This window comes from Haliaeetus albicilla, chromosome 18 (genome assembly GCF_947461875.1).
Source record: "Haliaeetus albicilla chromosome 18, bHalAlb1.1, whole genome shotgun sequence".
Lineage (NCBI taxonomy): Eukaryota > Metazoa > Chordata > Aves > Accipitriformes > Accipitridae > Haliaeetus > Haliaeetus albicilla.
The window spans coordinates 27153284-27169398 of NC_091500.1; the positions used below are offsets into that span (position 1 = coordinate 27153284).

The 16115-nt window shown below is 38.9% G+C and overlaps 1 protein-coding gene across 1 annotated transcript in view; it reads right to left on the reverse strand.

Annotated features, from left to right (window-relative positions):
- The window catches only part of BMP5 (bone morphogenetic protein 5), a 62384-nt gene that overhangs the window by 12324 nt on the left and 33945 nt on the right, over window positions 1-16115 (reverse strand). The window contains exon 4 of the mRNA XM_069805983.1: window positions 6237-6434. Coding sequence (XP_069662084.1) covers window positions 6237-6434 — 198 coding nt within the window. The remainder of the gene's footprint in view (window positions 1-6236; window positions 6435-16115) is intronic.

Sequence of the window (16115 nt, forward strand, 5' to 3'; positions counted from 1 at the left end):
AATGCTGATTAATGTCTTTGTTAGTAACCTGGACAATAGAACAAAGTGTGTTCTCTGCAAGTTCACAGGGGATACCAGATCTGAGAGGAGTGATCAATCATCCAAATTACCAATAAAATGTTGGACTGAATGAAATCCAGAAGAGTCTCAATGAGATGTCATTCAAATTAACCACCCAAGTTTTACTCTTATTGGTAACATGCTCTTTGAATATGCTTTTTCTTTTTTTTTAACAGGCTATGTACCTACTTTCTGTTTGATATACCTGAGTCCAAATATGTCTCCTGAAACTGTGTCAAAAGCTGTGCACAAGTAAAGATATATCTGTTTGTGGTACTAAATGACTTGTTCTAGTACCACCAGGGATGTTGTTAGGCTTTCTAAGCTGTAATAGCTCAAATCCTCATTCCTTTTTAAAGATGAATACTCCCTTCTTTCCTGTGGTATTGTCCTAGCCCTTCATGGGTTGATTCTCAATGACAGTCATTAAAGGTTCTCCACAGGTAGTGGGTTACCTGCTGCCATCTCAGATACTCTCAGTTGTCCCAGGGCACATAGGGTCAAAATACATACCCACATCCTATGGGAGTCTTGTGTCTTTCTGGAGTAGCCACTAGCAACAAGGCAGGATACTCTAAGACATCACGAGTTTTCAAAAATCATTATGCCTTTAATATAACCAAAACTCCTTAGTCACACTTTGTGCTGAGTTGTCTGTAATAATCTAGTATTTTTGGCACACCTTAGAAGTAAGGTGAAGGTAGTGGAAAGTAAAGGAACTTTAACTTAAAAAAAGATTTAACTGTGTTTCACTGATCACTCTTCATAAGGAACTATATACTGATTTTGACTAGTATCAGTGCTCGTAGGAGGTAAATATTGAGCTTTTCTGTTTCAGCTATTAGTGGGAATTTAAAATTCAGCCATATAGAATGCAAGTCACTTTGCAAAAAAACTGTGACTGAAAAATGTGGGAAAAATATGCATATGAGAAAGTCAGGAAAGTCACAATCTGGTTTTAGATAGCGCCCAGGCAGGCAGGCAAACAAATGAAAGCTGGAGACTGTGCTTTTGCCAGTTTTCTCTCAGTCACATTTTCATATTTAAGAATATGTACAGAAGTTTTAGCAACAGAATGTAGCAGAAGTCCCTACAGTTAAAGGAGAAAGGCTGAACAATAACTACACAAGTCATCGCATAGATGTCTTCATTGTCTCGATACTCTGAATTGTTTGAATATAGGTTAACCTATATTCAGGTGGATAAGCAGTCAGACCAGAACACCTGAGAAGATGGTCTGCATTTCATATGCAGACATATATCTGCAAACCATCTAACCTATACACCTATGAAGAAAGTGAGACTCGGGCAAGTCTGTATTCCTTCCTTGAATTCTATCTTTCATATAAGACGAATGTTGTGTGTAACGTAACATTTCATATAAGTATCAAATGTGACATTTATAATAAGATCTGGTGCCAAGGATTCAATTTCACATACTGTAGCTTCAAGGCTCACATGCATATTCTGTCAAGAATCAAAACTGTAGGCTAATGTGACTAAGAAAACATTGTTCCTCAGCTATTCAGGGGCTGCAGTTGGAGTCCAAACCCCTACATAGCAGAAAGAGCTGTGGAAGGAGGGCAAGAAAATATATTTCTAAGAAATTTAATGAGGATTTTTTTTTTTTGCAAGGGAAATAAAGACATATATACTATCACAAAGTGCTGTGTTTTTAATTAATTAGTGTGACACCAATCAATAAAATACAGGAAATGCAGTATTGTTTTCTGGCTTTATCTCGCTGCATTACGAACAAAAAATTACGAAGCTTTGTTTTTGAGTTTCCTGGTGTAAGTTACTATTCAGTATTTAAATGTGGATATCCTCTAGTGCCCAATTACACTGTAACTCTTTTTACATGATGTTAAAAGAAATAAAAACTAAGCCAGCCTTTGTTTTAAGGAAGAGTTATGTGATATACTTTGGGAACAAGTTGTCTTGTTTTGATTTGCTTTAATTATTTTTCCTTTTATCAGCGGTTTGACAAAAATACAACTGGGTAAGTAATAAGCAGTTCAATCATCTGTGCGTAGAAGGCAGGTGGAGTCTGAATGCTAAGTTTAATTCTGTCTGTCTTTACACTGCATTGAGGTCATCTTCTCTTGAAGTTCTTAGTAACACAGGGATCCTGACCTCAAATTTGTCAACAATTGCCCAGCTGTTATAATAACTGACACATATATGTTGTGTTTGTGTATATCTTCACGATGATTAAAAAAATGTGTTGTCTATTGGAAGGGAAGAACCGCGTTGCCCAGTGGGGCTTTCTTTTTTGATGTGCTGAGAATACAGTAAAGCTAATCGCTGAGGTCCAAGAACTTAGAAAAGAAGAAGGTAAAAGATAAAAGGCAAGGGGCAAAAGGAAGATAACAAAAGGCAAGGGCAAAGGGAAGGAGAAAGAGAAAAAAAAGAAAAAGGAAAAAAAGGGGCAGGGAGAAACAGAAAAGAAGAAGAAAAAAGCAAGGAGAAAAGGAAGGCATAACTGTAGTAAAGTTGGGATTGATGTGCAGAGAGAAGTATAACTGAAGCCTATGACGTATAAATGGCAGCATACCTATCTGGGTCTGGCTACATAACCTCTGACTAGGTAGATGAGCATTTTTCATTGTCAATAGCTGACTTAGATGCTGTAGATACAAGATTATGGAACAAGCTTAGAAATGAGGACCTACATCACACAATGGCATTTGCCCATCACTGTGTCATTTAGGTCAACAGTGTCTCGCATCAGGGGGTGAATGAGAGTTGAATATCATCTATTGACAGTCCTCCATGAGGAACAGGATGGGCAGAGTCCTTTACTTTTTTCTGTGGTTTAATTATGAAGAGACAAATTATACTTTTAAAGTGCTGCTCTTTACTGGAAGCTGTGGAGAACTAGGAGAATTGGCCTTCTCCCACAAGCCTGCAGGGATGCAGCATATCCCCCAGTGCCTGGGGCCAGTGAATAGGAGGAAAAGGGCAGAGCTTTTCCCTCATAACAAGCTCTCCCCATGGAAGGACTGTGTTCTGCAAAGATGCAAAGATCTGGGAAATAAGAATGTGTTCTCTCCTCCACGTCTTGTTTGCACACTGGAGCATCTGGATAGAATCTGCACATTGCCTTTGTAGCCATCAGTGTGCTCATCTGCAGATTTTAATGAGCATTGTTGCAATAGTTATTAAAAGAAAAAGTATTTTGAATTACTTACAGTGTGAAAAGTCCCGTCACTGATCATTAATGGCACCCAAATAAAAGGAGTGTGTTTATTTGTGATACGGGGACTGCTGAGGCAAACTGCAAGGCAAGAGCATGGAAGCTGATCTGCCACGGTGCAGGAGCTACTCCTCTCAGCAGTTTTGCTGCAGAGGACGTTGCTGTGTGAGGACGTTGCCTTCGGCTTGGCCACCTATTCCAGACTGCCTGTATCTTGCTGCCTCCATCTCCAGTCAAAGGGCAAAGCCCCTGCCTTTGATGCAACTGCATGTGCAATTGCTTCTTAATCTAATTTTGTTTTAACAGTATAGTTTTCTTGAACTGCAATCTTTTTTTGACAGAGATCTGCCATGGATCAACATATATAGTGATGTACTTCTATGCTTATGCAGACTGGGGGCTTAAAGAGGTTAGGAGAAAATTTGTTTCATAATGCATATTTCACTAAAGATGTTCTGATTCTTCTTGTTTTACAACAGCTCTGCAGCATGACTGGATGCACAGATGAGGCTGACCAGCGTTTTGAGACATACAGACAGTTCTTCCTGAGGTCATTCTCATGCCGATGCAACTTGCTGTTGTGTGTTAAGGTTGAGTTTGTTCCAGGTTAAATGAGCAGGGAGCTTGTGCTCAGCTTTCCTGCTATAATCAGGGAGGCTTAACAAATCTGTTCAATTCTCATTTCCTCGTGGACTAGAAACACAGGATTCAATCTGAAATTATGATTTTTATATTTAGGTATCTTGTGTGTACTTAGATGATTGTCCCTTCACCCAAAATAATGTGATTCTCCAAATTAATAGACATTTTCCAGGAAATTTGAAAAATATTTTCTTAATATATTTTGTACAGAGAGAATATTACTTACCCGTGAGGTAAGAGATTGTATTGTGGAGTTAATGCAGTTGCACAGATCATGTTTGACTGTATTTAAAAACCAAACAAACAAACAACAAAAAAACCCCACAAGAAAACATTCATGTTGTGTCATTCACTCCAAAGCCCTTTTATGAAAATAGGGAAGCACATCATGCAGTACCAGTAAAATAGGAGGAAGAGTTTCTGCAGAAAAAAAGCTGACCGTACTAGAATTACACAAAATGCAGATTCAATTCGACTACTAAAGTAGATTAATTTAGAGAGAGCACCAGCTAGCAAGCTTAACTGATGTGCATGATTAAACCACATCTGAATTACAAGATGCCAAGTCAATTTTTAACTTTCATTGTTTCAAAAAAACCTGAAGAACTTTAAGCAGTTAAAGAAGAGAGACTGTTTAGTTAATATAACTTTATAAATAATGAATAATTTTAAAAATGCTGTTCTGCTATAGATTATAGATATGTAATTTCTTTTTTTACTAATAAAAAGCTAAAATTGTCCAATTTGGGACTTATTTCATTATTTATTTATAACTGCTCCTCTGCAATATTGACTAATAAGGGGTTAGAAGTTATTTGTGCAGATAAGTTTTTGTTGTATATTCATACAGAATATCAGAAAATTTTACAATACTTAAAAAAAAAACCCAAACAAAAACCAGTTGTGAAGAGAGATCCCTGGTGCCTTTACAAATGTCAGGGGCTTTTTGAAAGCTAGTGTCCTCAGAGGGAACACATGCATCTCTAAGTCATCTACCTGAGAAAGAACTATGCTCCAGGTCCTCAATGGGAACTAGAAAAATAGCATAGTTTTTTTTCTACCTATACATCGTATACAAATAAAATTGACCCCACTACTAAAGTAGTAATAATTATTGCTGTGGATTAAACTCTTTTTTTTCAGGTATGTTTTAATACTCATTTTTAACCTTAGAGTGGAATTTTATTCTAGTAGATCACCAGGTAAACTTTAAATAAGTTTAAAAAGATAAGTTATTAAAATAATTTCTATGATTTCTTTAGCAACTCAATAGCATTTTGTGGTTGTTAAGGCAAAATTCATCCTTGTGCAGAAGATCAGGGAAAGGCTTATGCTTTACATTAGAGGGGTCTCTGATCTGCCACTGTCGAGGTTCTGAGATGGATATAAGTAATGCATAATGCTTGTAACAGTTCTCCTCAAATAGATAAGCTCTAATCCAGGGCTGAATTCTTTCCACTGAATACTGATTTGCTTACTTGTAGACATCCACAGGGCTTAAGAATAGCATCTATATTGAGGGTTTGATATGCTGTTACTAGATCTGCCATGCCTTTAGAAAGACACATTTTCACACCCTGTCTCCAAAAAGTAGAAATGTTTGTTCAAAAATGAGAATATTTAGAAAGTGACCTTGTGCGTCCAGCTGAAAGGAGCATTTCAGGAAAGAACTGGAGCAAAACTTATTCCAGGATTTAATGGGACTAACAACATTTTCACATGCATTTTGTCAGTACCTTTCAGGTAAATAAGGGATTGAATTCACTCCTTTCAGGGATACGCTGTGTATTTACATCAGTACATGTCAGCTGGTCTGAACTCATAAACAGTTCACACTTTAACAGATTGGTTAAGCTTCCTCATTTCCAATATTCAGATTTACATCTTGGCTTCTTCAGCTGAGAGGCAGTTAAACAAGAGTTCAAACACTGTCTTTTGCTGAGACTTCCTAGATGAGTAGTTGGGATGCAACCCTTCTCTCTACTGTCTCTACTTTTTTGTTATGTGTAGCAAAGATCTCATCCAGTTGCCTACTCCATAGGACTAGTTTCAAGCTCAGATACAGCCTTTTCCAAACCACTTGGTCATTTCATCCTCCAGGAGCCCACGATACATATAAGTGACCTGACTCAACAGAAGGTAGATCATGCTCAGGGCCAACATAACAAAAGAGGTTTAAGCAAAGCTAGACGGGCAGGTAGAAATGGAGTGGGAAGATGGTTTCTGACAGTTCAGCCAATGAGCAGTATCATCTGGAGCTGCTGTGACTACGCGGCATTTGAGCAGGTGCCTAAAACCCCTATAAACAGGCTAGTAAATCATAGCTTCATCTTACCCCCAACACTTGGCATCCTAGAAGACTCCTGATGACTACTGGATTTGTTGCGGTTCTGATTTTTCCTTTTATTGTTGGCTGCTCGGACAGAACGGAAAAGCACTTCACTTGCCTTGAAGAACGCAACCATGAATGGTTGCTTTGACTGAGGCCCATGTCTTCCAATCAGGCCAGCAGATTTAACATTGATACTTCGACCTATAAAGTAATGGAAATTGTAAGTTAAAAGGTGAACTTCTGCTTCTTCTGAAGCCATGGTGGGAGTTCAACTGCTGACTGAAGCATGGTGAGGATTTTGCCCATAATCCTGAATTTATGTGATTAAGAATCCTAACTGCATTTTGTTGAATGGAACTTAAAAGACAAAAAAAATTCAACAATTTACAAAGGTTTCAACAGCTTTACAGGTAGTTTGCTATTGCATACAATTGCGGTCTCTGTGCGCTATGTATCTATCTTGTTCATTACACAGATATTTTAATTCAGTCTTATGTACACATCTATAGAACTGAAAAATAAATGAGCCCCATTAAACACTATAGGCTACAGAAAGGATAATGTAATGCCGTCATCTAATTTTTGCATCACTTGTGTGTGAGACGTGGAACCTTATATCCCCAAAGCAAATCGGTAACAAATAGAAGTGTAGATAATAAATATACTTCTGCTTTGAAAATAAATATTGTGCAGTGTTACTCAAACTGATGTTCATTCACTAGTAAAGGTGGGAAGGCATTCAAGTTCTTCAAGAGAACAGAGTTTGAAATATGTACGTTATTGACTCTGGTTCTGTTCCCAGGGGATGTGCATATTTCTTTAAAATATTTGTTCAGTCAGGACTGTGTGGTAACCTCACTATATTATAGGATCTAAACCTCACTAAAAGAAAAGAAAGCAAAACAAGTCACTGAAACTGCATCAGTGACATTTTAGCAAATAAACCCTTGCTCTTAACAGAATTTATTTTGGCAGCATAAACACTTTTGTGCATACGTGTATTATGCAGAGCCCTTCACCCGTCAGAAAATGAGACAGTGTCATGTGAAGCTGTGCAGCTGTGCTGGGTGGGGGACACAGAGGTCCTTTAAACACGAAGGTACAGGCACAGGCACCGCGCGCGCTGCGCGTCATCAGGGCGCCTGGGGATTCTCCTAAACCGACTGGAAAAGTTTGCTGCGCAAGCGACGAAGGAGCATCTGCCTCACAAATGTATACTACCTTTAACTCGATCATCCCGAAAAAAGAACTGCAAATAAGCATAGGAGTAAACCTTATAGAAATAAACATGTAGGTTTCCTTTTCAAACACAAACTTACAGTGGCTGTACGCCAGAGTCTATATTTCTTAGAAAAACTCTATCACTGGCGTAAATGAAAGAGGCAGTTTGATTTGTGGTTAAAGTAGTTTCCATTCTACTTCCACTGTAACAAATGTATTAATTCAGCTCAGACTTCCTCCTTCTGGCAGCCCTTTTGCAGTAAAAAGAGAAATTAGAAGTTCCAGCCAAATACCATACCTTGAACTGACCCACTTCAATACATAAACACTTTTACAACATGTTTATTCAGGTGTAGCACTTTAAATTGGTTTAAGATGTTTCCAGTGACAGAGAGCCCAGCAAAGGCAAAAGAAGAACTGAGAAAGTTAGCAGTTATGGAGCAGAGTAATTGGCAACATATTCTGAACAATTTTGATAATTACTTTTTTGACTGCAAGGGAAAACTATATTTGTTGAAGCTTCTGATTTCATTTTAAATGGCTTTTTAGTCTTGTATTTCTTTAATTCTTCTTTTCATGTATTTGAGTTACTATTAAATAATTCAGTAACATTAATTTCTATAAGTTCCAATCTCCTGTTGCAAGTCAGATATGAAAAACTGTACAGACTATTCTCTATTCATTGCAACATGGACAAGCTAGCCTCTTACCACAAAGTTCCAAGTTTCCCCTCATTTCTAGAGGGAATATTTTTACTATTTTTCTTTATTTTTTGTTCCAATGACTTTCAGAATTTTAATTTTATCTGTAAAAGATTAATACCTTACTGGCGGACATTTTAAGAATACTATTAGATTTATATACTGAGGGCTGTAAAGATGTGTGGAGGTTTTCTGAATTTAAATCTAGGTTCTCTGAATTTACAATGGTGGATATTGTGTGCGAAGCAAAATATCCTTCAAACCAATGTGAACTCCCTTTAAAATAACTTTTAATATTATTAAGTTTCCTCTGGGTTTCCTTTAGACTTCAGCAATGAGATGGCTATTAAGATTCCACAAGTTAAGGCTTACTCAGTTATTCAGGGTATAGAGATATACTATAAAAAATTAATCCTGTAACCCACAGCCTTTTTACACACAGAAACAGCTTATATGACTTTATTCCTTTATTTGCTTGATCTTTTAAGCAGCCAACTTGAGGTTTTAGGACCCATTTGTTCAATTCATGAATGGAATATGCACTGGATCTGCTTCTAGTGCAGTCAACAGGAAAACTTTTATTGACTTCTGTGGGTTCATCATTAAACTTTTCTCTCTTGGCTTATCGTATACCTTAGCTTAACTGCAACTTTCAGAAGACGAAGCAATCGAAATATATGCTGCCCTTGAGACTCTATATTTCTTCCAAGGAGGATCTCTGAACTATTTGGTTTGGAAATTCAAACCACATATGTTGTCTCCATTTTAAGTTGCTTCTGTGCAAAAGAAAGTTTGCATTTATAGAACTTCTATTATCCTTTATTAAAAGAAAAAAAAAAAAAAAAGTGTGCATGTAGGAGATTTCCTTCAGTCTAAGAACACAAAGCTTTGGCCCTTCCTGAACAGGAGGTATTTCAAAGTACCCTGCCGCTGAAATGCATCAAGCTTTCCGCCACAGAAATAGCTCCATCTGTGTGCCATGGTCTTGTTAGGTAGTCCTCACCTTCGTCCGTAGTGTGGATTTCAGAACGCAGTAAGAAAAATCTTCCCCTAAACTGAACTGGCCTTTGTAGGAAGCAACATTCATGGGCTTCATTTTTAGTAAGTGGTTTTAATCTATCATTTCTTCTAAGCATTTAGAAAACTCTTGGCTTCGATGAAAACCGAAAATCCAGGTCTCTCCAGCACGCAGTTGTTCCATATTGTGGTATTAGAGCAATATTTTCTAAAATCAGCTGAATGACTCAGGCTGACCTGCTTAACTACACCTTCCCTCAGAGCTTCACCCACATGAAACTGGTAAAACCAAACCAGCAAGGTGTGTCTCCGCTTCTCTTGAGCATCTCTGAACAAGAACTGAACATGGTCGAGCATTCTGAAAAATGCGTTTGGTTTTATCCTTCCAGCGTATCTTTAATTCTGAGGATTTCAAAGACTTTTCTTCAGACTTCAGAAGAAAAGAAGAAACTGCAAGAAACCAGCAGTCAGCTAGTGCCTGCTCCACTGAACCGAGCTGCTGCAATTGCCCCTACACCTAGAAAAAACAAATAAGCCTAACAGATGGACTTACTCCATGCAGGGGCAGTCCAGAGCCTTTGTATTCCTCACATTCTGGCATGTGCTTCTCAGTCCTGCTACGATGATTTATTATCTCTTCTCCATATTGACAGGTATATTTGGAGACAAAGACTTATTTAAAGTATTATGTTCCAAATCTGCTGAACTCCTTAGTCCTTACTCATATGATTTTGAGTCTTTGGCATGATGCATCTGTTTGACTTGGCATTTAAACTGATTTTTGGCTTTTATTCTATTTGATAGTAAAGTGCCCTTAGCAGTTTGTATAAAAGCTTGTATGGAAGTGCCGATTTGACTGACTGAACTGAATGAATATTACTTGCCTTTTCACATTCTGTCCCCTTATAATAAAGGAATCGCTGCTGCAAAAATAACTGTGTAGTTCAGCTTATAAAAAGGTCCTACCTCGACAATCCAGATGCTTTTGTTCTTTTTTTTTTTTTTTTACCCACAAAATAGGAATAGCACTCAGGATGATAACTATGGAGCTATTTGCTGTGTCACTATATCTGCTTTTCTGCTGTCACATGCAGTCATATCATACAATTCTTTTCATGAACTGATCAAGTTCCATCTTAAAAGTTCATTTTCCCCCCAGCTGCTCCAAATGGAAATGCAAGAGCCCTTCAAGATTTCATTAACAATCTGTGTCACAGTCCTGACCTGGAGACATCGTCTCATTTTTCATGACATTCGGAAAGCTGACTTTTTCTGAGATAGCCAGCGTGGATGCCAATGACAGAGGTAAGATTTGTGACTTGGCTGTCTCTCCTCAGGCAGTATATATTTTATGTAAGGCATTGAGCAGACACTAATTTTGCAAGAGCTTTCAGCCATTATGCATCTGGGCCAGATTTACACTGGCAACACAGGACAATGAGTGATTCCAAGATCCATTATTTTGTCCTGAGTCATCGAACTGCAGCAAACCACTCATTTTGTTATGAAAAACAAGCACTTACTTACTTTCAAAAATGTTCAACAAACCACAAAACACATTTTACAGATTAACCACTACTGCTAGGTCACAGTAGTTATTTTGGTAATAATTTTATATATTTGTAGATAGAAATGAAAACTTTAGTGATGCTGAGAATTCATTTCTGGTTTGCTGAAAAAAAAATTTCCAGTGCCACACCTATGGTTTCCTCCTCATGGGGAGTGATATCTGAAATGAGGATTCTCCTTTTGGAGAAAGACCCTGACTATACAAGGTCCAATAACATCTAGTATTTGAGCAAAAACTGTCCTCAGGCTCTGAGTCTGAAAGCTCACAAAGTAGTTTTCAAAATTAGACAGACACTTGTGTGGTTTGTCATGCCTGAACACTGCTCTTGAGAGCAACAGTACTTCATAGAAACAAAAGAATTGAGGTAGAGTTTAACTACCAAAGCTTAATGGAAGGCTTATTTTAAAAAAGGACCGGAGAAAACCTAACATCACAAATGCGATGGTCCATATATGGCACCCTCAACACTCCAACTCAAAGGATTTTATACTGTCTCTACTGTGTCATCTACATAAACTGTTATGCAAACTTTCACTTTGGTGGAAAAATTTATATATATATCTCAACATAAAATATGCTTTTGAAACAAGCTTCATGTGTTTTGTTAACTATTCTGCTCCCTGGGGGCTTTAAGGAATTCTTAAAAATGGGTGGTCTTGGATGCTCTGCTCTGCATTTCCTAGGCTTTACAGCTTTAGTCAAAACTAAAGATTCAGCTTTTGTTTGTAAAATCTTAGATTTTGCTGGGTTTATTCAGTTCAGTTGAAGGAATTTTGCACATCTTTTTGTGTTGATTTTGGTATTCATCAAGCTCTTGAAGAAAGCACTTGGGAACATGTTAGGAACCATGGCATGCTGTATAATGTGGCAGTACCATGTATGCTTACACAAAAAATCAGATGTAATCATACACAAATACGCTTGTGAAGTACTCGATTTATCCCTTCAATTTAATGTGCTTAAACTGTGAATGGTTTGTGGGAGTCCTCGGGCTTTTCTGCACAGTTAAAAATAGGTTCAGGAAGACAATAAAACAAGGTGAGATTAACTTAATTGGTCATCCAACAAAGAATAGGGGGAGTTGCACACTGGGGGAGTACAGCCAGGACCAGTATGCACCAGTATGCAGTGGTGGCAGGAGAAGGGGCAGGAGCCCATCTCACTTCCCTGACCCTCCTGCGTGCTCTTACTAACAAAGGGTGTATTCACATTGCTTCCTACAAGCAGACACAAGAAAATGCTGACTGTATTTCTGACCCAGCTGGAAACAGGGGTTACACCTATCTGAGTAAATTAAAGAGTGCCTAGGAGTGCTCCCAGGCACTGGAGCTGGATCATCCGCTCTCCTCAGGCTGGGAGGGTGCTCCTGGTACCTTTACGTCCTATGCCAGCACCACCACGGATTCCCCAGCATCCCAAGGTGGTGCTGCAGGGACCTCTCCTGGGGGGGCAGCTGCCATGGAGTTACCCTGTTTTGGAGACCGAGAGAGCCATCCCTCCGGCTCTTTTCACACCACAGTATTCCTGAGCATGTTTAATTTACTAGTGTAACTTTGGCCAAAGTCAGCTCTGAACCAGAACTCATGTAGCTGTACTTAGGCAGTGCTTGAGCCCAAGCTAATAAAACCTGCTGAGGGGCAGGATATATTAGCTTGGGTTCAGTGCTGTGCTAACATGGCTATATGGCTTCCAGATGGCTCAGAATTTAGGCAGAGCTATTGCCTGCCAAAGTCCATATATATATCAATATAAATATATATATCCTAAATTCCCCCACTGTAAGGACACTAATGAAGGTGAACTCACTCCTGATACTTTGCCTTGTACTAGATCCACTGAGAGACTTAAATGTAACAACCCAGCAGCATCCTCCAGAGCACCTGATGGCTACCGGGATCACGTAAGTTAGGTGCCAAGGTTGACTGGGGGAAACCTCAGGATGAGATTTGATAACATTTAGTGTTGTAAAGGTAAGGGCAAGGCCAACATAAAGTATGCAGCCAACTACCTGAAGAGTGCTGCCACAGGTTGCTACCGGTTGAAAGCAAGCCAGCCACCCTCTGCAACATAGAGAATGTGTCCATGCTGCCTCTCTGAAGGCTTTGTAGGAGAAAGGGACCTTGGAAGGCCCAGGCTGAAAGGAGAAGAGGCTAAATAAGAGAGAGTGTGTGCCTCTTAATGTCTCCCCCATCATCGCTGGAGAAGGACCTCACCAATCCTTCCTGCAGCACATAGGATTAGGAGCCAAACCCCCTTCAGGGGACACACGCCAGAGTGTACCCAAATATGTGCTGGAGAGAGAAATGGCCTTCCCCATGCTTCACTTCGATCAAGGAACCTATTTCTTTCAAGTTTCCGTTTGCTCTGAGAAAAAAAAAGCGCTGAAGTAAGAGTCAGAGTTGGGGAGCTGAGAAGTCCTGCTGCCTGCCCACCTCAAACAGCAGGAAAGCCAGAAGAAACCTTCCATAGGACAACGTGGTAACAGCAATCACCTTAATCAGCTTAGGCTTTTCAGAGTTACCACCAGTTTCTTCCCCTCTGATGTGCAGGTGGATGGAAAATAACTGAGAGCTGCAGTAATCTAAGGCACAGAACAACACAGCTGTGGGGGCTACCCAGGCTGTTGCATTGAGAGCTGTGTATTTGGAACTTGGTTCATTCTGTGGATCACAAATAGTCATGGTTACACATTATCTCCCTCTCTCATTTTCTGTAGACACCACTAGGTTCTCTTCAGCAATGACATATACAGCGAAAGGAGTACTCTTGCAGCCATTTATACTCCTCCAGCAAAAAGATGTTCAAACTGTTGCTGATTTCCAATTATAAAAATGTTAAATGTAATACAAAGGTGCTGATTCACTGGAACCTGGTTTAAGTCTTAGGAGACATATGATATATATACAGGAAAAGTGTCGCATAGAGCTTTTTGAATTGTTTCTGCATCTGCATTGATTTTATGCTGCAATTCATCTAGCACCCGCACTTCCATCAGTGTGAAAATGATCACCTCTCATTCTAAACACCATGGAGAGTTTTGGTGTCAAAAGGAGGGAATCGGCCAAAAGGGGATGCTGCAGAAAGTTGAGGAGACATTAAAAAAGAGAATCAAAAAAACCTGATCCTTAATTTATCACAGCCCCAGGGAAACAGTGCATTATATGTTGACAGCTTCCATATGTGTCATGCAAACCCTTATTCTTACTGTTCAAAATAAAATGTCCCATTAAGAGAAAAAGTCTACATTTCATGCTAAAATGAGACGTATGATACCAAATACTGTCTTAAAGAAAAAAAGAAAACACATTCCAATGTCATGTGGCTTTTTGTACTTTTTCAGCATTTTCAAAGGGGGAAAAATCTGAATTACAACAACCAGACATTCTTCCAAAGTTGTTTTTATCACACTGTTATATTAAATAGTTACAAATTTTTTTATTCCTTATGTATACATTATTATTATTTATGCACCATCTTCAGGGATCACCAAAGGAATATACCTACACAAGTAATCGCCTAAAAAGTCACTGAGAGTCAGCTGTAAGAAAGATTACTGTTAATGGTAATAACAACATAGTAGCACCCCGGAGTCTCAGTAATTATTGGCACCCCATTTTAAAGGTGCTGTATGAATAAATCTAAAAATTAGTATGCATTTACAGACTTGATTATCCATGGCCCCAGTGCAGCACATGGGTACCTCAAACAGGGATCCTCTGACTTAACAGAATCCCATTTAGTTTACTGGTCTGTTGCAATAGAAAGGTTAATGGATCAGGTCTTATGATAAGGTTACGGGGGCAGAACTCCTTTACCTCCCAAAAACTCAATGGACAGCTGGAGGCATGAAGAAACATGCTTCAGACCTGGATGGCCTAAGTTCACTTGAGCCAAGGGAAGGGTTTTCAGTTGATTTGAACCAGTGTCTGAGCTTTTATAGAAAACTGGTTGGAAGGAAGGTGGGTGGGGTTCTCTGGGTTACGAACTGAGTCCACTACATACTGAGTCATGTATAAAAATTCATGTTCCATCTGTACACAAACGTGTCATTCAACTGCTGGTGTTTCTAATAGCTTCCAGAAGTAACAGCAACCAAATAAAAATAATCAAAGCCTTAAGAGCAAAATTGTAAGAGCACGAAAGGATGATTTTCCTTATGGTAAGCTGAAGTGGTATAGCACAGGTCTTCCCTATAGTTTTGAAAACTTTAGTCCCTAGAATGGCACTCTTCTTGCATGAATAAACTGAAAAGGGAACAGAAAGTGAGGGAAGAGGGGAATTCCCTCCTCACTCAAGCAGCTGCGTTGAGAAATTCAAATAAGTGAGGTGCAGAAGGTAAAGCTTCTTGTGGCTTTGGAATTTAAAATAGAAAATTATCTATCACCTTCCTGATCTTGGGATTAGGACAGGGAAAATATTTACATAAACTATTCTTTTACAATTTCTTCATTGTATTAACCTAAAGGTTTCCTTTTACCCATACAAACTTTCCTGCTGTTTACTGAATGGATATAATTCTGAGGCTAGAACCGACAAATTGCTGGTTCCAGGGTTTCTTAATGAATCCCTTTCATGGATATTTAATTTTCAAGAATTTCTGTATTTGAATGTCCTGGGGGAAAAAAAAAAAAAGTCAAGGATGGAGTTTATTCTGGAGCAGAAAAGCTGGCTGGAAGCCAGCCCACCTAATTTGGATGCCTGACGGAGGTGTCACCTCTCCAGAATTTTACAGGCTTCAAAATGGCCTCACAAAACCAGGCTGCCTGAGAAACGCTCCCCATACAGCCCGAGCTCAGGTGTGGTGCCTTTGAAGGCTGGATGAACACAGCAACGACATGTTCTACTTTGCATCACTGCCTCCCTTTTCCACTGACTGTAGTCCGACCGTATAGGCAATATTAGGCGAAATGGTCGTCTGCTCTGGTTCAAGCCTGCCAAATCTGTTTTTTAAGCATCATGCCTAAAGGAGGACGGTTTTTGCATAACTCTCCAGCAGCCAGAGCACTTGCTGAAAAAGTATGAGAGGCTTTGTTCACAGCCCAGCTGAGCCTGAGGGAGAATTCAGATCAAAAACAATGAGAAAATGTAGCCAGAACAAAGAAAGAAGAAAAAAAATATTAATCCTTACACCAGGATTTCTTCTGCTACTCATTAACATTATGTCAGCTAAGGTTTAGATTAACTGGCATCATAGATCCCTTGACCTCTGACATAAAAAGCTTTTTGACAAGAAAGCGCTAAATCTGAAAGTTTGCTTGTAAAGTAGAATGGATTAAGTGAACCATCGCAGAAAAAACAGTATATAAGTCTCTTTTTATTAGTTTCTAAAGAAGTCTAAGTAAAGAACATTTCTTCTAAAAATATTCTTTTGCA